Source organism: Lepidothrix coronata, unplaced genomic scaffold, assembly GCF_001604755.1.
Source record: "Lepidothrix coronata isolate B3197 unplaced genomic scaffold, Lepidothrix_coronata-1.0 Scaffold12, whole genome shotgun sequence".
NCBI lineage: Eukaryota > Metazoa > Chordata > Aves > Passeriformes > Pipridae > Lepidothrix > Lepidothrix coronata.
This window is the reverse complement of record NW_016690192.1, coordinates 9790268-9816125: the sequence shown is the minus strand read 5'-3', so window position 1 is coordinate 9816125 and position 25858 is coordinate 9790268. Positions and strand designations below refer to the sequence as shown.

Here is a 25858-nt window from a genome sequence, read left to right as displayed (position 1 = left end):
TAGCAGTTCTGGGGGAGAAAAGGAATTGAGAAAGAGACTAAGAAGAGGAATTGTGAGCAAAGAGACTCTTTCATCTGCTGTCCAGTTGCTTTTGTGATCAGAAAAATAGGCTTTTGTCTATTTCTTGTTGGTAAACAAGTCTGTGACAAAGACTTATATGTCCCATCAGTAATTAAATGTCTTCTCCTTTTGAAAAAAAAAAAAATCTTTGGGGCCCTAAATCTATATAAAAAGGAAATTACAACACATATGTGTCTTTTGGAACTGCCACGTGTAAGGTTTTATTTTTATGACTTGTATAATACCACTTTGGCTATATATAATAATATGTATAATACCACTGGCTATATCCCAAGGGAAAGCTGATTTAAATTTTGATTTGACCAAGATACAGGTTTATTAGAGTCTTATCTACTGCAGCTTAGGGTAGAAAACTCTGATGGACAAAACAGAGATAAAGTCAGCTGATTTTCCATGGACTGCTAATAGTGTGCTTGGGCATCCAAGTTCTGCCAAGTGATTTTCTCCTCTTCAATTGAACTGCCTCAACAAACTATTTTGAAGTGTAGAAACTCCTGACCACCATTCCTACTTCACAAAAAAGATGGAGCCAGATTATATGAAAAGAAATTAGCCTAAAAATGCATTAATTCTTAATTCTAATGAAGGAGAACGTGTTAAGCAGTTAGACCAGCCATGTAAGACTTTTATCAAAAATTGAGGAGGCATTACTGTGCACTTACAAAATGAGTGAGATGCTTCTAAACCGAAAGTCAGCATGAGATACTTGGGGTACTTAAAATAGTCCAGAAAATTTAATCCAGGTGCTAGCAAAATTACTTTTTAAATATATAAATAAATATCACTTCTAAATATGAAAGATAAACCTGAAAAAGCAAATACCTCACCACACCTAAATTTACTGCTTCAGCTGAATCCTGGGGTTCAGGACCAGTTTAATTTTATGAAAACTGTTGAATGCTGCATTCACAAGGCAACGTATTTAACCATTAGGCTCAGTGTTCCTGTTTTCCCTGCTGTGCCAGAACTTGTAAAATTCTTTTAAGCTAAGTATTTTTGAAACAAAGTTTTGGCCCTTCACACTGCTCAAAGTGTGGGAAGGTTGGACTGCTCACCTGGTTTCTCTAACGCTGTTGAAACAGGCCTCCTTCGAGACCTTCTGACTGATATGCAAACTGAGGCTTTTCTGCTCAAAACATAACATGTCATTACATTAAAAAAAGCTAAATTGTCATTTTGGAGGGAAGAACTTGAAAAATTGCTACTGAGCATAGGTAGCAACTTGAATTTTCATAATGGTCCATTTTACAGCAGACTTTGTTGCAAAAGTTGGACCTCTTGTATGTTTTTCATATTACTTCAGTTGAAATTTAGACCAAAACTGATGCACCAGATGCTACAGAATTGTAACTAATAGAACAAACACTACTGTCTTTGCTGTGTTAGTTAAACTGCAGTGGATCCTGTTAACTCACATGCTTATAAGATTCTGTTTTACCAACAGGAGTCACACATATCAGGTGTCTTGCAAGAGATGAAATATCAGGGCCAGTTGGGGCAGACAAGATTTAAAACCTCCTCTATTCTTTACTATCTCTGCTGATCTGGTAAACTTAACAGGGTAAGAGTGTTTATTTCCTCATCTGAGGATGAATCAACACTATCTTAACAACATCCCTTCAGCTATCTGTATCATGGACCTAGAGTAAGGGTGGTGCAGAAGCCTGGGACATATAGCACTGCATGGATTTCCCCATGATATCTGCTTTGTAAACAATAGTCTGTGAAAAATATGGCCATCAACGGGACAAACGGCCAACGTTAAACTAAAGTTTCTTTTTTTCCCCCTTTTTGAAGCACCTCATGATACAGCCCAGGTTGGGATCTGCTGCCCTCCGGTGCATGCTTGCAGAGGTCTTCTGTCAGCACGAGCACCGTGTTTGAGATCATGAGAATTCTCAAAAAGCATGACAGAAAAACAGAATAAAGTGTTAGGTTCTTTGTGTGTCTTATTTAGGATCTAAAATAATTTCTGGGACTCGTTTCTTAATTTTGCTGGTTTGTTTTGGCTTTGTCAGAGTATTTATATATCCAAATAGAGGTGTTCTAGTCTGGTCTATGAAACTGTTTCTCTTTGGTCAGCTCTCACTTTCATTTTCTATGAATATACACAATGATTATATGCACAAGACAATACATACAGTGATTTGCAAGTAGTGTATCTATCACATTTGATATCTGCATTATGCCTGCTAATCATCTTTGTGATTATTACTGACACATCAGATCTCTTCCTAGTATCCACATTAAAAAAAACAGTGAAGACTTGCTATGGAAAACATTTTGTCATTGGCTTGTACAGTTCTTTCAAAAATATTTATCTGTATTACTGAATGTTTTTGAACAAGAAATGCATTTGACACATAATGTCATGCCAGACCCTGGTAAAATCTGATTGGTGGGTTCTTTCAGCTCTGCAGAGTCACAGTGTGACTTAGCATACAAAGTCAATTGGAGTTGTACAATCTTTCTCTTAAACTTCTGTACAGTGATGTTGATATTAAAGCAAATCAGTTTTGTAAAGATTTATAAAGGAAATGTAGGCTGCAGAAATATTTTAAATATATATATATATATGTATTTCTAACTGAATAATTTAGTGATGTTGAGGTCCTGATTAAAGGGAACTTTTCTATTTACAGAGAGAGGAGGTCTCTGTCCCGGTTGTGAAGGGAAACCTTAAAAATGCAAATCCTGTGAGTTAGTGGAATACCTGAAAAAATCTGGAAAACTGAACTCTTTTTCTGATAAGTGGTCAGCTTAGGTATGGGATGATTGTTAATGATTTTGACACTTCATTCCATCCTGAAAGACAGCCCAAAGAAGGTAACCAGTGAACCCAGTTTCATAGAATCATAGAATATGCTGAGTTGGAAGGGACCCATCAGGATCATTGAGTCCAACTCCTGGCCCTCTGCAGGGCACCCCAAAAATCACACCATGGGCCTGAGAGCATTGTCCAAATTCTTCTTGAACTCTGTCAGGCCTGATGCTGTGACCACTTCCCCGGGGAGCCTGTTCCACTTCTCAACCACCCTTTGGGTGAAAAACGTTTTCCTGATATCCAACCTAAACCTCCCCTGACTCATATTCCTGCCATTTCCTGGTCACCAGAGTGAGGAATCAGTACTTGCCCCTCCACTTCCCTTCGTGAGGAAGTTGTACACTGCGATGAGGTCTCCCCTCAGTCTCCTCTTCTTCAGGCTGAACAGAGCAAGTGCCCTCAGCTGCTGTCCATAAGGCATCCAGAACCTTCACCATCCCCACGGCCCTCCTTTGGGCGCTCTCTAATGGCTTAATGTCTTTCTTACATTGTGGTGCCCCAAACTACACACAATATCCAACGTGAGGCCGCCCCAGAGCGGGACAATCACCTCCTTCGACCGCCTGACACCTGACGCCCCCTCAGGGCCGGCAGGGCGCACCGGGCGGGACTGGCGCTCTCCGCCCCTCGGACGGGCGGGACGGGCGGCCCCGGCTCCGCCCCGGCCGGAGCGGTGTCGGCGGGCGGCGAGGCGGCGTCGGGGCGGTGAGTGAGCTGTGGCGGCGCCGGCCGGGGCGGAGGCGCTGCCTCGGGGCCTGTCCCTGCCTCGGGCCTGCGGGGGAGGCGCCCCGGGGCGGACGGGCCTGGCCTGCTCCCAGCCAGGGCCGCGGTTGTGGCCCCGCAGAGCGGCCGATGCTGGGCCCGGGGAACACTCCGGTGACCGCGGGCCTGTCGGTGAGGGCCGGGGGTCCTGGTGCCCGGCAGGTTCTGGCCTCTCCAGCTCTGTGCTGCAGGTTGGAAATACGCGTGGGTGGGAGCCTAAGTGCAGTATAGAATGGCTAAATGGTAAAGCTGCTCTGCGAGGGGGGAAAAAAAGTAAACCTCCCCCCCACAACCTCATCACTCTCCTCAGTCCATACGGTAAAATTTATTTCTCTGCACGCAGTTTTCTCCTTTCCTTGTAGATTATGGGAGAAGAAAGGACAAAATGTTGGCTACTACGATAAATCTTTCACACAGAGCAGGTTTTACATTCAGTGATTTGAAGTTCCTGAGAACAGTGATTTTGGCAACTGTTCTCTTGGCTTGATAACTCATTTTATCACCTGTAGATGGTAAGGGAAAAAAAGTTCTGGAGAGGCCTCCCATGGCAAGGTGGCACCTTTTTATCTCTAAAGCTTTCATCCTTTAGACAGTACGAAGAGATAGTCCTTAAAAGGCTTCACAGCCTTTGGCTGAGATGCATTTGGTCTTTAGTTTCAAAGGAGCAAAATTAAATAATTACAAAATTATAACTTTCCATAAAATGTCCTGGTGGTTCAGCAGCATCTGAGGTCAGGGTACTGTATGACCAGGAGATTGGGCAGCTGTGAAGGGAGCATAACAGTCTACAACTCAGAGGTTGTATCTCTGCTGGAGCAGTTATAAAGCACAGCATGAGCTAAATGATTGTTAGTACACAGACGCATTCATATAGTTCCCATGACAAAGTCTAACTGTGTCTTCCAGTCTAGTTCAAATCACCAAACCTGAGTTTAAACCAGATTAGCAACCAGAATATGTCTTCTTCCCATTCCCATTAAAAAACATTTACTGCACTGACGTTTCTGATAGCTTTCCTTGCTTCTCACTCCCCTAAAAATACAGAAAGCTGCAGGAGTAGTAATTTGTTATCCTTTCTACCCTAATGTGTTAATTTTCCTGTTTTCTCTATGGGTATGTAAGCCTGAATTCCAGGTGTGCTGAGTTAGAGCATGAATACTTCAGAGCACTGAAAATTAGAATGGGAGGAAAAGTATTCCTTACTGTTAATTTCTCAGTTTAACAGATATGAGTCTTGGCCAGAATGCTGGTGTCTGACTCCAAGATTGAAAAAAGAAACATTAATAGGATCAAGAAAGGAAAATACCTTTTCATTCTCCCACAAAGATCAGTGCATTTTCTGTGTTGGAAGAACTTTACCAATTTTGAAGAGAGGTGAGACAGGGTTTGCATTGCTTCTGTAGCTGCCTGACACTGCGTAACTTTCCTGAGCTGGAATAAATGTTGCATCTTGATGAGAAAAACTTAGCTTAGGACATTATAAACCATCTCATTAATGTGTTTTACACATACTTGGTTGTTGCTGAAACACATACAGCAGTAATATTTAAGAGTGCACTCATCCTAAAAGTACCAGTGAATAATTCTTTTGAGCCTGTGATAGGTTTTAATATGTCATAGACAATTACAGAGGGAATGTATGAGCCTGGGCAAAAGAAGAGTAGGCCTTTCTTTCTTTCTTTTATTCTTTTTTTTTTTTTTTTGAGATCAATGTAGGAGAGTATCTGGTTATGTTAAGGAGGCCTTTCCCTTTACTCCCTAGAGTAGCTTAAGTGGAAATATTCAATTGCAGATGAGGGAAGAGGTATTTGGGAAATAAAAAGTCATAAAAGTATTTTAGATGAGGCTTTTTCATTTGATGGTCAGTAGTTGTCTCTGAGTGCTCTTGAGTCTGAACAAATGCTGTTCAGCATTCACTGGAAAAGTGTCACAAAGATTGAAACACAGTGGGAGAAATGTTACCTGCTATTGCCTTTTTTTGGTGAGGCTGCTCAGCAAAGTATTGTTTCCATTTTATGCTCCCCATGAAGTTTTCACAGTTCCTATATTTTGTGGTGTTGAAGGTGGATATATTTTTTCACTTCAGGTATTTTAGGTACTTGCAGAGATTGGCCACACCACAGTGATACAGGTCTGCTGTGGCTCATGCAATCTTGTGGTTTTGCATGACTGCCTTGTGTTGAATAATGGTTCACAAATACCACACTGCCTTTCAGTGCAGCCTGGCACTAATGCTGGAAATATTTACAGCTGTTAATTATTTTTCTAACAACACTTGCAAGTTAGTTTTGCATGTAAGGCTTGCAAGTTTTTTATTTAATTTTTCTATTCTCAATATGAAATGAAACAGGCAGAGATATACATGTTTGCCCCTCAGTGCTAACTAACTACTGCAAGCATTTGTAGCTGAAAGAGCAATGCTGCCTTTGGTCTCACCCTGGGGAATAGCACTATTATCATGGTCACATTTTAAGTTAGTATCAGTATGTTACATAAGTAGTTTTTGTAAGGTTGCACAAGGAGAGGAATAGAGACCTTCACAATCTTTTTGATTTCACAGTTATTATCAAAGATTATGGTGAATATGCCAAGTGGTTATATTAGAAGTAACTTAAAATGGATTTACAGGTCTTTTTAAAACAGATATATTTCTTTTGTGTCTTTCAGAGTATCTGCAAAAAGATACTCTGTCAAAGATTTAGTTGCTGTTTACTTTTGTTAGTCCTCAGGCCAGCAGAATTTCTTTTTGTAAAGGAACTACAATTGATTACTTGCAGATTGCTAAATGCAATGGGATTACATAGGTATTTTTGAAGGTCTGGTTGAGTTAGCTACAACTCAGTACTGTGTGAGAAAGACCCTAATTTCAGAATTGAGACTGAGTTAGTAGCACCTGGAACAAGACAAAGACAAAACCAGCATACTTTTAAAGCTTAAGTCATTCAATGAGACATCCTTAAAAGGGAGTGTTGATTGGCCTTTTCTGTTAGTTTGTAAGTGTAAAGAACCCTTTTTTTTTTGTTCTCTTCCCCTTTTCAGGTAGGAAAGTCTGGGTGGAGCAGGAGTTATCCTTTAATGAGTAAACTTTGGAAAACAAAGTTAATAATTATACTGCTGTGGCTGCTGTGTTTCTCACATAGATCTGTGGGTTACATGCTTCTCTCTAACGTATTCCAGTCATTTTGATAATATCAAAAATGATAGTGTTAAAAATACATTCTGGAAGTAGTTGCTTGAAGTACCAGCTCTTACTTCTTTCTTTATAGTTGTTGATTAACAGGACATATTTTCTCCAGTCAGTGAACGATCTATTACTCCACACAGAACTCCTTTTCTAGCTCTCTGTGTTCTGCTGTGGAAGATATTTGATGTTTGCCAAGTCACTGTGGCAGAACTCGGTATAGCTACATAAAGTGTGTAGGCCTGCCTCTCTAGTGTGACTGGTGATCTTAATGATCCTGGTTTCAGCATACCTGATTTGAAACACTTGGAAATGGAGACCAGTTTTAAAGATGTGTAATTTTTTAGAAATTAGGCTCTTTTTCTGTTCTGTCTGCATTGGCAACTGTAATATAAATTTTTATTACACAGACACATTTTTCACAACAATTCTAATGGAGACTTTGAAGCTTGAATTTCATTTAGTCTTAATTATTATTCAAAGAAAAGAAGATCAGTGCTGACAAAGAAAGGAAACCTTCCTTTGGGATGACATTCAGAAACATTTTGCAGCCCTGTCAGTTAGAAAGTTTCATCGTCTATGGTTAGAACTGTGGCAAGATAATAATTTACTAGAGTTTACTTAATTGAAACAAAATCACTGGAGGGAAGAGGAGAGGCTGTTATCTTTTAAAATTGCTTAGTGATGTGTAGAAGCTCATTCCTAGAATCTGTAAGGTTTTTCAGGTCACTTATTTATTATGCAGAGATGTTTTTTGCTTCACGAAGCTTCTGTTGCCGTGGCACTAGAACATGCCAGCTACGAACAGATTTGCTTTCCAGATCCATCAAACATTCAGCCTCTGCAGTAAGTATTCCTTCAGCTTCGTAGAGAAAACTATTTCATGCAATATTTTAGAGATGCACTAATTTTGTGTCACGTAAATCAGCATGTAAAAAAAGATGTGTATGTGGCTGAGTCTAAGTAGTACCAGTGTTATTTGTCTTTTTGAAATGCAGCCAAACATGTCATATTTAACAAAACATACACTGTAAAATTGGATTACTCTTCTAAACCATATGTGCATCTTTAAATATATACAGTACAGATTACCTAGTCAGAATTCTCTCTTAACTCCCTTTTGTTCTGTGTTAAGAAGTATGACTTCACCTGTCTAGTTATCTTTACAGTTTTCTTCATGAGGACAAATAAAAGGTGTCCTGTGTTGGATTCCTCTGGTGTTCTTGTCATATTGATGAGGTCAGAATCAGATCTGTAGACATGAGCAGAAAAGTATCTGTTTAATTTTATAGCTTCCCATTCTTCAAATCACAATGTATATGGTGTATTCATTACTATAAACAGCTTGAGTACAAAAGTGTACCTGCTGCATAATGTTTCTACTGTGAGTCATTTCCATTGATTCAAAGTTGAAACTTGGAATGTAATGGTAATGCTGACATTTTCTTCTCGGAGTATGGTGGCTAGAATATGGTTTTTGAATCTTTCAGACAATAACAATAGCTGGTAGTGGTAAAAGGTGCTAAAACTCAGTTGTTTGACTCAAAGAAACAGGAGTGTCTGGGGTACTGAGGGACTATGTAATTCCTACGTAATTTTTTTCCAATATCAAGCTGGTTTACAAAAATAGATACGAGCTTGCACTTTTTTTTGTTTGCCCATAGAAATAAATCTGGTTTTCTTTTTCCTAAATTTCCTTTCTCTTTTTATCATAAAAATATCACAACTATCAGTAGGTTTTTCTCTGCCTCTATATAGAGTAGTCATTGAAAGTCTATTCTACAGGAGTCTTCCAATACCTTAATTTAAGGTCTGAATATACAGCAAAACCATGTTCTGTTGTGGGTTTTTAGTGCTTTGCGTAGATACTTTAAAGTTTTAAAAATCTGAATGAAAATAGGAAATGTCTTTGCTACTTTCCTCTTACCCATCAATTTAACAAATAAAATTACATTGCAAGTGCTTGCTTTCCAAACTGGATTGAGCAGGAATTGGGCTAGAAATAGCACAGTCTTTAAGTTTTTAGCATATCATAGAAAAGAAAAAGAAAGTATGTACAGTATTTTTTTCTTTTTAGGACATCTATTAAAGCTCTTGAGCTAAATTATGCCCCTCCTCCATCCTTGCTAAAAGTTTAGTGGCTTTAGATAATGACGAATGAGAATTTAGGATATTTTTGTGTATTTTCATGTTAATCTGAATTCAAGCTATTATGGAAGCTTTAATGAAAGAACATGTCTATAATTTTGTGTAACTACTGAGTTCAGCTGGCAGTGGTGTAACTGAGAAAGCATGAAGGAGGGTTTGTCATGCAGAATCCAACAATATCGTACTTTGTCTTTCTTAACAAAACCCTTCTGTCTGTATATTTTGATCTTGCAGACAATGGCCTTCAGACACAAAAACACAAGACGAATTGAAGGCCTTGATAGCAATGTGTGGTGAGTAAAAGGAAAATATCTGCAAATTTCAGAAAATGTCTTTGGTGGATGTGTTTCCTTTCCAAATTGATAATAAGGTACATGGCAGTTGCTATCTCTGCTGGAATAAATGTGATACCTGTTTAGAAGCAGTGAATGAAATTCAGTTAAAGGTGTGATTAATTGTTTTTGAGCTTTAAATATTAGGCTTAGAGTTCTCTTCATCCAGTAAACCACATAAGACAAATATAACTCTTGGGCATGGTAGTTTAGCTGACTTTTGAATTTAACTGTTAATTCTGTTGGGTAATGTATTTCCATTACACTTGATTCGTGTTTACCAAATAAGTCAGATTTCTTTTTAAAGCCATTATACTTGTCTTTATAATTTAGTTCATTATTTTTAATACTTGTGTTTCTAGGTATTAAATTGGTCTTAAAACAATATTGCCATCACTAATAAATATGGAATTTTCTCAGGTGATGAAAACACTATTACGGGCTTAGATTAGTTATATGTACATATGTATGTGTGCACATATACACAAGGTATTTTGATCATTCAGCTTCCAGCTAATTTTTTTAGCAATGTGTTTTCATTTTTGACAGAACTGTTATGCTATGTGGAGGGGTTTTAGTTTAGTTTTGGGTCTTTTAAAGTCTTGTTAATATTTTGGTAGGGAGGAAAGAGTAAAATGTAAAGCTGACTTGTGAAGGGAAGAAGGAAAAACTGTTCAAGAATCCTAACATTCATATCTGGCAGGCTACTAGGAACAGTTAATGAGCAGTCTAAAGCAGTCTGTTGCCTAAAATTTAAAAAAAAAAAAAAAGCACTCAGAGGTGTCTGAGTAGTTTAAATGGCACCTTCACTTGACAGAATTTAGCCTTGAAATCATTTAATGTGCCTGGTGTTCCATTTCTGCCTATATCCGGAGTAACTGTGTGTTTGTACATTTGCACATCTGAGCACAGTTCTGCTGGCAGAAAAGTTATTCTGTGGATGGAGAAAGTCAAATGTTTTCTTGGGTGCCCTGTGACCCCTGTGGTTACTTACCATTGTCCCAGCCCTCAGTTCTCCATGTGAACACTCTACTTAAACCCGTTTCCACTGCTGTGAATTTGTCCAAGTGAAACACTTTTTTTTGCCTTTTAATCTTAAAAAATGAAAAGATAATTTTATTTGTTAACTTTAAGATGTTTTTTGCTTTAGGGTTGAATTTACAAAAGTGGCAGCAGATCCCTCTATTGTTAATCTCGGTCAAGGCCTTCCTGATATATCCCCTCCCAGCTATGTGAAAGAGGAGCTGGCAAAGGCAGCAGCGGTTGACAGATTGAACCAGTACACACGAGGCTTTGTGAGTATTGAAGGACCCAAGTTCAGTGGAGAATGTGCCACAGGGGAAAAAAATTGACTTTGCTTTAAATTGGTTTTTATCTGTAGATTGTACTGTTAGGTTCCAAGTAAGTTGATCCAGTAGCCTTATGTGTTATTAATGAACTTCCTCTGTGTAGGCTTCTTCAAGGCAAATCCCTCAGCTAGAGCAAAATGGTGGAGCACATCTGGGAGACTGTCTCTGAAGAGTGAATTCACAGTTTAAAGAGTGCAGATGATACATTTTACATTCACCTCTGTGTAAACATAAATCAGACAGTATAATGGTAGAATGAGAGAGTAGCACTTGAGACAGACTCTACAATGAAGAAAAGATTGACCCATAGCATTTAGTAGATTTCACTGGAGACTAGGAAGGGATGAAAAGAGTAAGTTTTTGCTCCCTGGAAGATAGTCACTACACATTCTGGAAGTTGGCTTGTAGAGTTTTTGTCTTGAGGTGGGTGTGAGTGTATGGCATTTATGATTGTCCAAGGCAGGATATTCCAGTGACTTACTGTTTTACTATGACCACTTCCTTGTTTGGTTTCCCTATCTTTTATTTCGTGGTAAAGATAGACTATATTGCCCAATTGAGAATTGTGTGTCAGGATTGCTACAAAACCCTAAGGCATCTATTTAATATTTTTCTAGATGACCATGTTATACAACAGGGGTATAAAAGCATCTTATAGACTGGTAAGCCAGAAATTGTGTTGGTAGTCATGGCATCACTGTGTACATATTCCAAGATAACTTTTTGACTATTCTCTAAGAAGTTGATGGGGAACAGCAGTGGCCAGCAGTTCCCTGAAGGACAAGCTATCACAGTGAGCAGGGCAGAGGTCTCACCAGCCAGGGCCCAGTCCCACAGTACCTGAGCAAGGCAGGCCCAGAGATGGTGGCTGAGGTCACCAGACAAACTTGTGGTGGTGAGGTGGACCTGAGAGCAAGCCAGAAATTCAATCCACAGTTCAGGCCCAGCAATGCTAACCATGGATAGACATAACCCAGTGATCACTTTACCAGCTAACAAGAAGAGAATTAACTCTATCCCAGGTGAAACCAGGCCAAGTCTACCTTCTGAGGAAGATTCACAGACTGATTCTCTAAAACTGTTTGTGAATCAAGCATAAATATAATTTCCTAATGCATGCAATTATTCAGTATTTACTTTTATCACTTTGTTCTTTATATCCAAATGGTTTGATAATTCCTATGATAATTATGAATGTTGGAAAATATATTATACTGTAATAGTACTTAAAGAGGAATTTTTACCAGTATTCCCATCTTCAGCCTTTGTACTTCGTCTGCAAACTTCTACACTTCTAAGGTTTTTGAGCACGAGTGTTTGTGGTAGCAGAGGTGGGAGGGATGAGAATGAATGATCTCTATCCATCTGATAATTGAGCTCTCATTGACTGTAGGGCTGTGGCCTAATGTGATTTGGGTGCTGTAGCATTCCTGTCTTGCCATGACACGGCAAGAAATGGCTGTCACTTGAATCAGCAATGACTTGTAAGCTTAATTTATGGTAATGTTTTTGTTTACAGAAAGGTTCATGATTTAATGCCTTGTCTATAGAGGTATAATGTTCAGTATTTTAGAGGATTTTTGTTACGTAGTTGTGTTTTCCCAAGGAGCTGTTTTCTGTTTCTACCAAGTATCTCAAAAGAAAAAAGATTTTTACAGCAGGAATTCTGCAGTTTTCCTGAGTAAACAACATTGTGTCTTCTTATTTCCATGTTGTATATGATCTTTGTTGCATGTTTATTTTCTTGTTCTTTGCACATTTTGAGAAGTGTGTTAACTGCTGTGTCCCTGGAGGGGACACAAATGGTTAATAGTGCTCTGAGATTTGGGATGTGACTATATGAATCATTATTCTGATTACAAGTCCTGTTTATTAGCAGTATATAAACAGAATAACAATATTTCCCTTGCACCAAATACTTTTTAGTTGAAAGATAAGGAAGAAAACAGAGGGAGCTGAAAGATACTCAAAAGGAGTGTGAGGGTGAATTGGTGTCAGAGTATTCCCTTCTCTCCTCCTGTCTCTTGTCCTAGCTCTGGTGTAGGCTACCTGGTGCTACTCTGAGGTGTGATAATACAACAGAAATTAAAAACCACCAGATAGAAAAAGAATTTCCTAGTAGATGCAGATAAATTGAAAGCACTCTTTCCTAATGTGCAAAAAGCTTAAAACATGCTACCTGCTAACAGCCATTAACACTGAGAGCTTATGTAATATTTTTCTATTTCAAAATGTACTATTTTGATATATGTGGAAAACCCCCAAAGCCAGGCTTTGTACATTGTTGGAACACAGCAGTCAGTTACATTTATTTGCTTTGAACAGGGACATCCATCGCTGGTGAAAGCCTTGTCTCAAGTGTACGAGAGAGTTTGTGGAAGAAAGATTGATCCTCTCACAGATATCCTGGTGACCGTGGGAGCTTATGGATCTCTCTTTAGTACAATACAGGCATTAATAGAAGAGGGAGATGAAGTAAGTTTTTATTGGAAATATTCACATATACTTGCAGAAATGAGAATTTTCCTGTTTTCTTATTTGTCCACTTTTAAATATAAGTTAATGTTGGGGCTTCTTTCTATCTCCATTAGTTTGATTTGTTGCAGTTGTGCACCTGACTTATGGTTTCAGAAGCTGTGATTAAGAGCATATCTTTTGGATGTCTACCTATCATTCACCAACATACAAACACCTTTCTTTCATACTTATGGTACCTGTAGCAGTTTCTTTATCACTGTTACTGTTAGGTGACACAGTACACACTGATTCCTTACTTGAGAAAGCAACTGGGCTGTTGTCTGCAACAGAGGACTAAGGGTGGTGCAAAGAAGTGTTGATGTTTGAATGACCTTTAGGTACCATATTCTGTTTTGGACCGTTGCATGGTGGCAGCATAGGTAGCAGAAAAGTCCTTCAGAGAAAGGATTGTTAGTTTACTGTACTAGCTGTGATGAGTCATCCCTTCATCATTACTGATGTCTGCCTTTTTGACAACAATACTAGAAGTCATTTTACTGAAATATTTCTATATATAGCGGACAAAACCTTTTTGTGTTGTCATGCATTTTGCTTTCAGTGTTTTGTTTGTTTTGCTTCTATATATTGCATTCTCATCTGTATCTTCCTCTTCTGTTGCTGAGGATAAAATCTGAGGACTTAAGCTGTTCTTCTGAGATTTCTAGATACTTGGAAATCTTGGCATTTTATGGACAGAATTAGGGCAGCTGTGCTGTGGTTCAACAGTTTGCTGTCATTATCTACCATTTTTGCATCTTTGCCTTGCACCTTCAAATCTATGTATAGGACATAAATTGTAATTTTGTAACTTAATAGTTGTAGTGTGTAACTATAGATGAACAGCCTGTGTGTATTGTCAAAAATGAGTAGTGCTTATCATACTCAGCCTGGTGGCATTGTCGTGTGATGCTCTAATAGGAGGAATGTTCTGCAGTGTTGTATCATTATATCTGGAGCACCAGAAACATTAACAAGTTATACTACCAAAGTAAATCTGCAAATATGATGGCATCATGCATGGTAAATTCTCTGTTTCTAATACTGATTGTTGTCATTTCAGGTAATAATAATAGAGCCATTTTATGACTGTTATGAGCCAATGGTAAGGATGGCGGGTGCAAAGCCTGTTTTTATCCCACTGAGATGTGTGAGTAGCTTTTTAAAATTTATCATATGAAGTTTCTCATCTGTACTCATTACAGTTTGATGAGCACCTTCTATGAGATGCTTTTCTGTATAGTTTTTTGTAACATCCAATTACATAAAAATGAGATGGATGAGTGTAAGTCTGAGACAATGATAGTCCAAAGCAGATAGAATATTTTATTAGTGTTGGAGAAGGTGCAACAATGTTTCTCATTTGTTTTAATCTGGGCGTTCTGAAAGCTGATTAAAATTGCTTTTTTCAGTTTTCAGTGCAAATAATGGAAGGGGATCACATATCAGTGCCATTTCTGTATCTGTTGGTTTTCAGATGATTTGATTTCTGATCCCTTCAGCAACTCCTACAATGACAGAATACAGTTACTTTTCCAAAATCTGCTTGCTAAATAAGGACTGATTGTGCAGTACACATATTTGCTATATATACAAGGATTATTGTTTTGTTTATTGTTAAAAAGGACTAATTTTGCTATGGGTTAATTGTCAGATTGGTACTGCTGGCATTCTGCTGGCAGCTTGCAAGGATTGTTCTGGATGCAAAGTGTTGATCCTGTTACCATTGCCTTGTGCAACTGGTAGCTTTGCATGGGAAGGGCTGAGGGGCTCTTTAGGTAGGACTGCTGAATGAACTCACTGAAATCAGAACAACACAGAGGGACAGAACCTCCACAGCTGCAGTGGGAGTAGGTGAGACTGTTCCTCTGGATGCCCTCCTTCTAGGGATGTTTTGAATGACAGCGTTCCTCCAAGTATTCTCTGTTTCACACCCTTGTTTTTGGTCTGACTCTCTCCCAGTCATGTGTAGGTGTCAGAAAGTTAGTGTGGCCATGCTCTATGTTCTCCATAGCAACTGGCCCAAACTTCTGTTACCCTTGTGTAATACCACAGGGACACTTGTATTGTGTAGCGTATAAATCCAGAGCCTCAGTGGTGCAGATTTTTAATTCTTTGTCTATTTTCATATGTTCAAGGAGGAGGAAGAGGTCTTCTGTGATGATGTTCCCAGTCAGGCACGCACACACTTGCTCTAGTATTTGGCAAGGCTGTAAACACTCCTGCCATGTGACGGGGCTTTCTGCTGCACACGCTGTAATGATCCTCAGGTGTACAACAACATCCTGGAAACCAGTTCCTGCAGAGGCTTTAAGACAGACATTGGCCAGGAGAAGACAGCCACTGTCATAATAATTTGCCTTGCTATTAGGCCTCCCTGCCTGTTCCTAGAACTGCCTTCTCCCAGGAGAGCAGAACAGAGTGGACAGGTTGTCAAGTATTGTTATGGAAGTGTCTGAGGGTGATAAGTTAGGCATCTCTCTTTAGGCTGTTGTATTCAAGTAATGCATACATTTATTGTTTGTTTTGTTTTTTTAGAAAAATAATGGAAACTCTGCATCTAGTGCTGATTGGGTCTTGGATCCTGCTGACCTTGCAAATAAATTTAATTCCAAAACAAAAGCAATTATTCTGAATACCCCACACAACCCTATAGGCAAGGTAAGAGTCCTGCTTTGACACTACTGTAATTTCAAAGAATGCCTTAAATACTATAATTAATGCATTGTCCCCTACTTTTTTGTATCCCAGGTGTTTACACAGGAAGAGCTTCAAGTAATAGCTGATCTGTGTATTAAACATGATACCCTGTGCATCAGCGATGAGGTGTATGAATGGCTGGTGTATAAAGGGAATAAACACATTAAAATAGGTACTGATTTTTTGTGGTATCTTAGAATTGGTTGTGGAATGATGCTGTAAGCTTGCCTCTCAGAGATAATGCTTGCTGGAAGGAGCTTAAACTTCAAGCTTTGACTATTTAGCAATGTTTAGAGTCTAAGGAGGAGAGCCCCTCCCTTTTCTGAAAAGTGTTTTAAAGAATAATTTACAAATAGAATTTTCAACTGACTTTGGAGCAGACATGCATAGAAACCAGTGGGATTGATGCTCATAAGTCATTTATGATCATATGAATATCCCATCCTTATTTGGTTACTTTGTGGGCCATGACAAGTATAGCTTCTGTTCCAGTATGTGTATTGGACTGTGCTTTGCTAAAGGACTAATAGAAGGAACAGGGATTAGAACTTCCTTCTCAAAGTATTGCAGAGATAATCAATGAGGGAAATGGATAATGAGGAATACAATCAGTTTTACTCCACTAGTTATAAAAATTAAAAAGCAGTATAAAGGTCAGTGTGGAGACAGTGCATGAGCAGTGTCCCTCCAAAGTGCAGAGACATTGGACATTGTATTCAGTCCAAATAATGGACACTGGATTCAGTGAACTAAGTCACTGCAAGTGCAGTGTGAAAGCATGTTAAAGTTTTCAGGCAGAGTTGCTACAGGGGTGAAGCACTATTGCAAGAATAAGCCAGAAAAACAAACATGATGTAATGTCCCTGTCCCTCTTGTTTTATTTCTTGATCTCAGTTTTACTGAAGCTAGTGGAATTACTCCCACTGTCTCAGAAAATTTAATTTAGTGCAGGGTACTGAACTCCTTCCCCAGTTCCATAATGCTACAGCTAAGCATTTATGAAGAGTTTCTAGTGTGGTGGTCTTAGTTTGGCTCTCCCGATGTATTTGAGCTGGCTAAAGTCCAAAATTTGTTTCTGATGGTAACATCTTGCATGAACTGTCTGTTAAGATGTAGTTACTGTTGTTATGAAGGCACATTTCAGTCATGTGCAGTAGAGGCATCTAGTTGAGAATAAACAATGAAATCAAGACATATAAATTAGACAAGAAAAAGCTTAACTTTTTTCCTGGCTTTGCCACTGGTTGAATGCTGAATAACTTTGCTTCTGTGCTTCAATTCCATATTTGCAGAGTGGCAATAAAAAACCTTTCAATTAATGGGGGCTGTAATCACTGTAAAACCAGGATCTTGTAAATAATAAAAAGGAAATTGTATCTAAATGACCTTGCAATACTTATTAGCTCAGCCTCACAGTTGCTGACAGTACATTGATTGTACTGGTCATGCATAGGCTATGAGTCTGTTTTGAGAGTGACCTAATTCCATGGCTGTTGTGGTTGCCTTAATAGTGATACCTTCTCAAAAACCTTAAGGTATGGAAAAAGGGGAACATTTTGGGTACATTCATGTGATAGTAATTTGAGTCACTGCATCCTAGCAAGTTAGCACAGTAACTGATCATGTGTCCCAACTGCAAAGTAAAATCAGTTAAATTAAAGCTTTCTTCATGAGTTTAGCAGGTATTTAGTGCAAATAGCTGTCCTCAGAACCAAAATCTCTGTGGGTGGTGTAAGGTAATCCATTTTGCTTTGCAAAAGCAGCAGGTCCAAACACTCATGTTGTCAGTCACACTTTGTCTTAGTGGACAGGTGACGGATTCTTAAGAGGCAGTAACTCCACTGTTGTTGGCATCAGTATTGTCATCTAATGCTTCAAACCAAAACATGTTCCAGTTGAACAAAGGATATCCTGTAGATCAGCATAAAATATAAAAGTACTGTCTAATGAAAATGCAAGTTAAAGCCTGTGAAGTTGGCCAACTAGGTTTAGGTGCATATTTTCTAACAGATCCCATGATATCATCTTCAACTTTAGTGTTAAAAGTAGTATAAAACTTTCAGGGTAACACAGTAAATAAGGTCTGCTCTTTTTTAACCTAAGTTGATTAGATTTCTTATTTAAGTCTACAAAAAAAAATACAATAAAAATAAGTGTGTTATTTCACTATTTATAAACTCCTGTGTTTCCATTTTAACCTTTACATATTCCATGAAATGCAGTGACACTTTTTTTGTGGGAGATACAAATTGGATATTGCATCAATTTACATGTTCTAATGGTGGTTCCTTAATACAATTTAACAGGGGTTGCTAGCCACAGATCATAAAATTAATACAGTCTTTGTGCTGTCACTGAAGCAGTTTTCTGTAGCACAGAGCACTTCATCATGTTTCTCATCATCTGACTCTGAATAATGATTAGGGTTGCACTGGCAGATTTAGAGATTGCATCTCATAACTGAGGATTCTGAACAAGCCTCTGAACAAGCTGAGTGCCATCCCAGGTAACAGGCTTCTTGTATGTGTTAGTTTGCACTTCATTAGTTTTTAAATTGTAGTCAGACTTGGTTGTAGTGTATATGATGTCCTATATAGTTACCATATGGCATAGAGAATTTCCCTCTCTATTTAAAACTTGTAAAAGCTTCTTTCCCTGTGCCCTTGTGCTGCTGCTGTTGTTTGAAATGCTGTTACATTCTGTCTCCAAGGCTGAATACCTATGACTGTGTGGCAAAACAGTGTCGCTACAGGCCATTAGTTTTGAAAGCCAATTATTTTTGCAGCCTGTGAGAGCTAGTTTGGGTGCCTTTAGGAAGTGATCTGTACTCTTGGTCGAGCTAGCTAGAAGATGCATCTGTTCATATTGCCTTTTTGTTCTCAGGGTCACAGAGCAGTAAAGTCAATAAGGGTGGACTAAAAGGAATATCAATTTTTTTCATGCTGTTTGGTTTCTCTTCTTGGGAAGTTTGCTCAAAAAATTGCAGTACATGTTTTCAAATAACTGTAAAGACTTATACCATGTCTAATGCAGATAACTGCTGCAAAAACTTCAGTGTGAAATACTGTGGTTTAATTTGGAAAATCTTTGTTTGTTGGTCTCCCTAGAGAGGGGATTTAACAACTGACAGGTTCACTGGTAGCGGTTCTAGTATACAAATGAGGTGAAGATGGATGTTGGTGACCACTACAATTGCAACCTTGTCTAACACAAAGTCTAGCTTTGTGTCTCAGACTTAAGTGTGTCTTGATTTATCTGTTTCTGTTGAAAATTACTTAAGTTAAAGAGTCCAAATAGCACTTCCAGAAGCAATATACAGAAAAAAAATTGCAAACTACAGGAAGAGACCTTTACTCTGTCATCTCCTTGGAAAGGAAACAAAGGATTTTAGTCTCCTATCAGATACAACTGCAGAAACAGAGACAGGCCTCCATGCCTCCCTTAATCCTTGCAGACATCTTTAGCTAACTGCTACTGTCAGTCAGTTCCAAGCCTGTTCAAATTATATAACACAGCATAGTTGATTTACTCACTCTGCTAGTTTGGTTCTGGGTTAGAAGTCTTACTAATTATTTTCTTTTTCTGATGTCTAAGACAGCCAGTGACATTGACCTGGACAATTCTATTAAAGTGGGTTGCAGTGCCCGAGTTAATGTTGTGCATAGTGCTGTTGTCAGGCATCAGAAATAATGCTGTCCTCAGGTGAATGGGTAGCCACTTCTTAGATCATATCTTTCTTATGAATAATTATGCATTTTTGCTGAGGAGAACTAACATGAACACATATGAACACACAGCTCTGAGCTAGGGCAGTACTACAGTAATTCTTTGAATTACATGGCATGGGTGAGTTCACCTGTACCAAATTAATTTTGTTTTATATACAGCTACCTTGCCAGGGATGTGGGAAAGAACAGTAACTATAGGAAGTGCTGGGAAAACTTACAGTGTAACTGGCTGGAAGGTAAGAAGGCTCAATATAAAAGACTTCAGTTATATAAATAACAGAATGCATTTATTACACTAAAAAAGCCTCTGTTTTTATGACTTGTGTTTTGGAAGCTTCTGGCAAATCTCCATGTCTCCAAAACAGGACAATATCATTCAGTTGGAGCAATTACCTGTCTTTAACACCCATGTTGTAATTATCTTCTTGTCTCTGGATTGATGTGCGCCCGTGAGGAAACAAATACTAAAAACCCACTGCATTATGATTTGTTCAAAACCAGTCAAGCTTCTTGGATATTATGATATTTTAGTTTCCTGGTTTTGTGGTGATATGGTATGTTTTGAAATGGCTCATATTTCTGTAAAATATTTTGCTTAAAATGAAAAACTTGAGACACTGGCTAATTTTCATTATTTTTTAATTTTATTACGCTTGCTTTCCTCCCTTAGCTTGGTTGGTCCATTGGCCCTGAAAACTTGATAAGGCATTTGCAAGTTGTTCACCAAAATACACTGTATACTTGCCCAACTCCATTACAGGTATGTATTGATGGGGCGGAGGAGGTTGTTTTCTGGTGTAGGAAAGCTGTTGGCCTCACTGTAATAAAACAGCAATCACAACAATGAATCTTTAGTTTCTGAAATGTTAAATGGAATGTAAGAAGAGGAAATAAATTTGATCTGCTCACCAGACATTAAAAAAAAATCAATCTTGCAGATTCTTTCTTTTTTCACTTGCATAAAACTGACAATCTTAGCGATTTCCTAGCAAATACAAATAAAAGTTGTTACAACAAGGTCTTGTTTTACTAAGCATTATCTCTGTCTACTAGTTTCTAGTACTTTATGATGCATTATTATCAATAATTTAAATTTAGCTTCAATTCAGATTGTAAACCCTTGTGTCAAAGACTGTGACTTCCATACACGATTAGTGCCTAGCAAAAGATTGGGTGCTTTGGGTGTTGCCTCAGCACAAAGTAACAAGCAAATTACAGACTTGGACGTAGGTTGTGTAATTTGTGTGCTGATTTGCTTAATGAGGGCCAGGCTTGAATAAAAATCCACGTGATTTCAGTAGGAAGTGTGTGAGTGTCTGTGAGTTTACTGACTGTTCATGAGTACTTTGAACATTGATTATGTTTCCAGGAGGCTTTGGCACAAGCATTTTGGATAGACTATAAGCGCATGGATGACCCAGACTGCTATTTTTACTCACTGTCTCGAGAGCTGGAAAGCAAGCGTGATCGGATGGCTCGACTACTTAAAGAAGCTGGGCTAAAGCCTGTCATTCCAGATGGAGGATACTTTATGATTGTTGATGTTTCCACATTAAGTTAGTATAAAGTTTATTAAAATGGGTGTGGAAAGTAACTATAGTTAATCTGAAAATGCAACTTTCATTTTAAACTGTATTCTCATTTTATGTTTGCATAATGTTGTCAGAAGTACTCACTGGGACTGAAATTTTCTGTTTGACCTTAGTGTGTAAGGTAGACTTTATGAGCTTCAGCAAAGCCTTTATGATCCTAACTACTGTTGGTGTTTTGCAAAGCTTTGTCAAGTTTTTAGAGAGGATAAAGGAGGTGGATAAACATTTCTATTTTCAAAAGGTATATGATTATGAGAATGTTTGAGAGCCTTCAGTTCATACCATCTGTACTTTTTTCTTTCTGGTCTTTTTTTGTTGGTTTCTTTGTTTTTCTTAATCCGAAGTCATACCCTGAAGGCTCTTTGAGGCATTCTGATATCTGAAGTGTAAAAGGCTACCGAAATTTACAAAACCTTTTGGAAATTCAGGTTATGGCAACTTTGGAGGAAGAATTCCCACAGGGGAACATTTTCTAGTTCCGCATTTTTCCCAGCTGATCTTAATGGCACTTTTTATTCAGTGAGAAATGTTTAAACACAGCTGGACCTCACAGCTTTACCATGTGACAGAAAGTTTTAGGTACTCCAGTTTCAGAGATGAGAAAACTGCAGTTGCAGGGATTATTGCAGTCCCTGCAATAAATGCCCCCTTCAGTACCCTTCACAGCCCTGATTCCTCAATAACCTAGGCTTCAAGACTTCTTGGCATGCTGCATGGCTTTCTTCCAAGCTACATGTCTGAATTTGCTTTGGATGGAAAGCAAGTGCTCAGGTCAGAATGGAAAGGTTCAATCTGTTGGCCCATTTTGTTATAATTTAGAAATTATATACAAAAATGAAAGCATATATCTTTATTCTTAAATATTAACTATAATAAAATGCTGTTAATGAATGCTTTCCCAGTGGAGTCTAGGAAATCTTACAACATATTTGTTTCAAATTTATTTTTTTAGATGTGGATCTCTCTGGTGTAGATGAGAAACAACCTTATGATTATAAATTTGTCAGATGGATGATAGCATCTAAGGTAAGAGTCATACTCTGGTTTTAAAATTGCTTTTCTATTGAAAGCAAGAGCAGTGCAACTTAGTTATTAAATAGTGTAGTAGAGATGTTCCATTCAAAATATTATTTGGTGTTGCTGTTAATTATGTGGCTAAAATATTGCTAAATATGCTGAAAATGTACCCTGTAGGTCTGTGTTACACCTCAGCACTTTTCTTTCGGCATGTTTAAATGTTTGTTGAATAGAAGTACTTTTGAAATCTTTTGCCTAAGAAAAGTAATTTGAGTTTAGAAAAGCCTAGCTTGTGCATACAAAACCAAACCTTATCTTTCCATCACAAGTTGTGAGGGAGAGTTCTAGAAATGGAATAGTAAAATCATCATGCTTAAAACAGATTTTTAGCACATATAAATAAGCAAATGCTATTTCTATTTTATGTTTCAGAAGCTGTCAGCAATTCCTCTTTCAGCATTCTGTGGTCCTGAAACAAAGAAACAGTTTGAAAAATATATACGTTTTTGCTTCATTAAGGTAAATTTATGTCCTGAAAATCAATGCAGTGCAGAAATCTGCAAAAGACTGACTGTAACATTTTTCCCAGGATCTCTTGAGTTGAATGTTTTTAGGAACAGAAAGTTAGCTTGATGTAAAATTCAGCACAAAGTAGCTTCAACTGTCTTTCTGCTGAGGGACGTTACACCATGAATGTGGGTGGCATGGCTAAGAAGGGGAACTGGCAGAAAGCAACTGGTTGGGTAACCATTTTTTATCTTACTGTACTGATTTTTAAAAACATTCTTGACCAGTGGTGACAGTGAAAATTAATGAGACAGGTAAACTATCAATGTGATTTCTATAATGCAGAGCAGAGATTTAACTGTAGAGCAGAGTGGTATGCCTCATGCCTATGCAGTGTCCAACAGAAAAACAGTAAAGAAGTCACCTTCAGGTTTAGCTCACTTGCTTGAAAATACTCAGGGTTTCACACAAGCTCCAAATTACAAAAGAAAACATGTTTTTTTGTGAATTAGCTAATTTTTACCATTTTGTGAACACCTCCTTTATATATTTTCTTTGCCCTGTTGAGTCTGTTCTTGAAAAGACTGAAAGACTTTGGGGACAGGTAGGTAAGCTTTGATAAGTCCAAAGCCCTGAGATGTTTCCCAGTTGTTCTGTAGCAGAGTCAGCATAATGGAACATGTGCAAATCCTTAACTGTTCTGTGTAAAGATCAGAGCTTTAGCCTGAACTAGTAATGAAGGGGAGTTTCCCCTTGTGTTGCTTAGTTCTTTTGATGAAGTGTAAAGTCTTTGGTATAAACTCAGCCACTAACAACCAGGATGAAACTTGCTGCTTGTAAATGTGTCTTGTCTGCAATGAGCAGCACTAATCATTTTGGACTAATCAAGTTGGACAACCTGTATGACTCACCAGGTTGTAGCCAAGCCACACAAATGGCTGATGGATGGATTACCCATATTTGGGGGGATTATTTTTAAGTGGTTCACAGCATAACATGGTTGCATGGAGATTAAAAAATCCCAATTGCACACACAGGGATTAGGAAGGTATAGAGAGACAAGCTAGCATGTCTCCAAAACAGAGCTGCCAAGTTACATCACTGCATTAATGCCAAGCATTTATATAAGTATTGCTTTCATTAAATGTGATAGTATAAATGCTGAGAAAACGTGTTATCTTTTAAATACATATAATAAATATTTTCAAGGAATCAGCACTGAATTCTTTGTGCAGTCCAGATTTGTAGCTAATAACTGTTAGGGAAAAACTGGCTGACACAATATTTACAGGATGTGAGTGAAACTGCCGAAGACTGATTTGGGATGATATAATCATGACTGCCTCTCTCTTCAAGAACTCCACACTTGCAGTAACAGTGCAACTGTTCCTTGTTTTGCAGAAAGACAGCACACTAGATGCAGCTGAAGTGATTCTGAAGAACTGGAATAAGCAGACAGGCTGATTTTTCTTATTAACTCTTCCATATGGTATAATTATCTAGTAGGGGAGTTTTATTGGAAATTTAAGAACAAATTACTTAATACAGCACAGAATTAATATGACATTGGAAATAACTTTTTGCTGCCACCTGCTGAGGAATTAAAACAATGATTTACCTAAAATGTGTGTGATGCAACTCAGAGGTTATTTTCAGTCTTTTCAAAATAATTTACTTTTTTCCTAAAAAAAAAAAATAAAATCTATGGGGTTCACTTCTTTTATTGAAAGAAAAAATTGGTAGGACTGTGTGTAAAATAAATAGATGATATAGGTATTTTAAAGCTTACAAGAAAAAAGTAGGAGGTTTATTTTTATGAGATAGCATAGGAACTAAAAAGAGAGACTTGGAAACGTCATGGTTTGTGAAACCAAATAACCTGCAGTAGAGGAAGATTAAGACATGCCTCATGTTAGATAATTGCAGTGACTTTCCACATACCTGCCTACCTACCTTGTCTGTGCACAAATTGCATCAGTTTAAATAAGATGAAAAGTGCTAAGTTGCATAATTACTATTTTATTTCCCACAATAGTCATGTGTGGTGTTCTGAAAGTATTCAGTCCTCAATAAAATTGTACAAGTGGTATCTAGAATAGGAATTCTATTTACTTATGTCTACCTATGTATTTATTACATGGGTAAATCTACAAAGTAAAATATAGAAGATTTTGCTTTAGAGGCCCCTTTACAATCAGATGTACAGTGACATAATCAATCCTGTCATTCTTTTTCTTACCATGTCACAACATAGGTAATTTCATACCAAACTTACTTCAAACTCTTTAGATCTAAGAGGACCATGGGCCTAATGCTGTGCTATGGAGCTCAACTGGCTTTGTTTCAAGCACAGTAGAAAAAGGACTGTTTCAAAAGACATCATTATGGAGAATTCCTTTCTAGTTTCCTCCTTTTTCAGTTCTCTCTGCAATCTTTTAATCTGTGGATGGGTTTCCCACTAGCAGAAGCAATCGAGGTAGGTAACCTCTTAAGGCTGTGTGCTTTGTTCTCCATGTCCTTTCTATGTTCTTCTTACAGGCTGTCCTGGTTTCAGCTGGGATAGAATTAATTTTCTTCTCAGTACCTGGTACAGTGCTGTGTTTTGGATTCAGTATGAGAATAATGTTGATAACAACTGATGGTTTGGTTGTTGCTAAATTGTGTTTATCCTGTATGAAGCCCTTTTTTGTGTCTCCTGCTTTGCCAGTGAGGAGGCACAAAAAAGAAAAAAAAGCTGGGAGGAAGCATAGCTGGGACAGGTGACCCAAACTGGCCAAAGGAATATTCCATACCATAGAATGTCATGCCCAGTATATAGACTAGGGAGTTACTGGAAGAGGAGGCCGATCAGGGTTCGGGGATGGGGTCTGGTATCAGTCAGTGTATGGTGAGAAACTGGATTGGGCATCACTTTTTCTTCTTTTTTTTATCCTTTCTATTATCATTAATATTATTTACTATTATTGTTCTTTTCTACTTTGTTTCAATTATTAAACTGTTCTTATCTCAGCCTACAGGTTTTACTTTTGATTCTCCTCCCCATTCCACGGGGCTGGGGGTGGGTGAACGAGTGCCTGTGTGGTGCTCAGTTGCCAGCTGGGTTTAAACCATGACACAGGTCTT

The 25858-nt window shown here is 38.1% G+C and overlaps 1 protein-coding gene across 5 annotated transcripts; it reads left to right on the top strand.

Annotated features, from left to right (window-relative positions):
- The first annotated feature begins 3565 nt into the window (after positions 1-3565).
- KYAT3 (kynurenine aminotransferase 3) lies at positions 3566-24471 on the top strand. Of its 5 annotated transcripts, none has more exons than XM_017805657.1 (14): positions 3566-3610; positions 7594-7694; positions 9231-9289; positions 10479-10623; positions 13003-13152; positions 14255-14341; positions 15730-15852; positions 15943-16063; positions 19779-19855; positions 20290-20379; positions 20989-21175; positions 22164-22237; positions 22661-22747; positions 24137-24471. In XM_017805657.1, the coding sequence occupies exons 2-14, from the start codon at positions 7596-7598 to the stop codon at positions 24197-24199; spliced, it is 1362 nt and encodes a 453-aa protein (XP_017661146.1). In that variant the 5' UTR covers positions 3566-3610; positions 7594-7595; the 3' UTR covers positions 24200-24471. The 5 variants fall into 5 exon arrangements, with proteins under 5 accessions (XP_017661146.1, XP_017661152.1, XP_017661151.1 ...); XM_017805662.1 differs by lacking the exon at positions 3566-3610 and adding an exon at positions 3839-3858; XM_017805660.1 differs by lacking the exon at positions 3566-3610 and adding an exon at positions 3882-3985.
- Positions 24472-25858: the final 1387 nt, after the last annotated feature.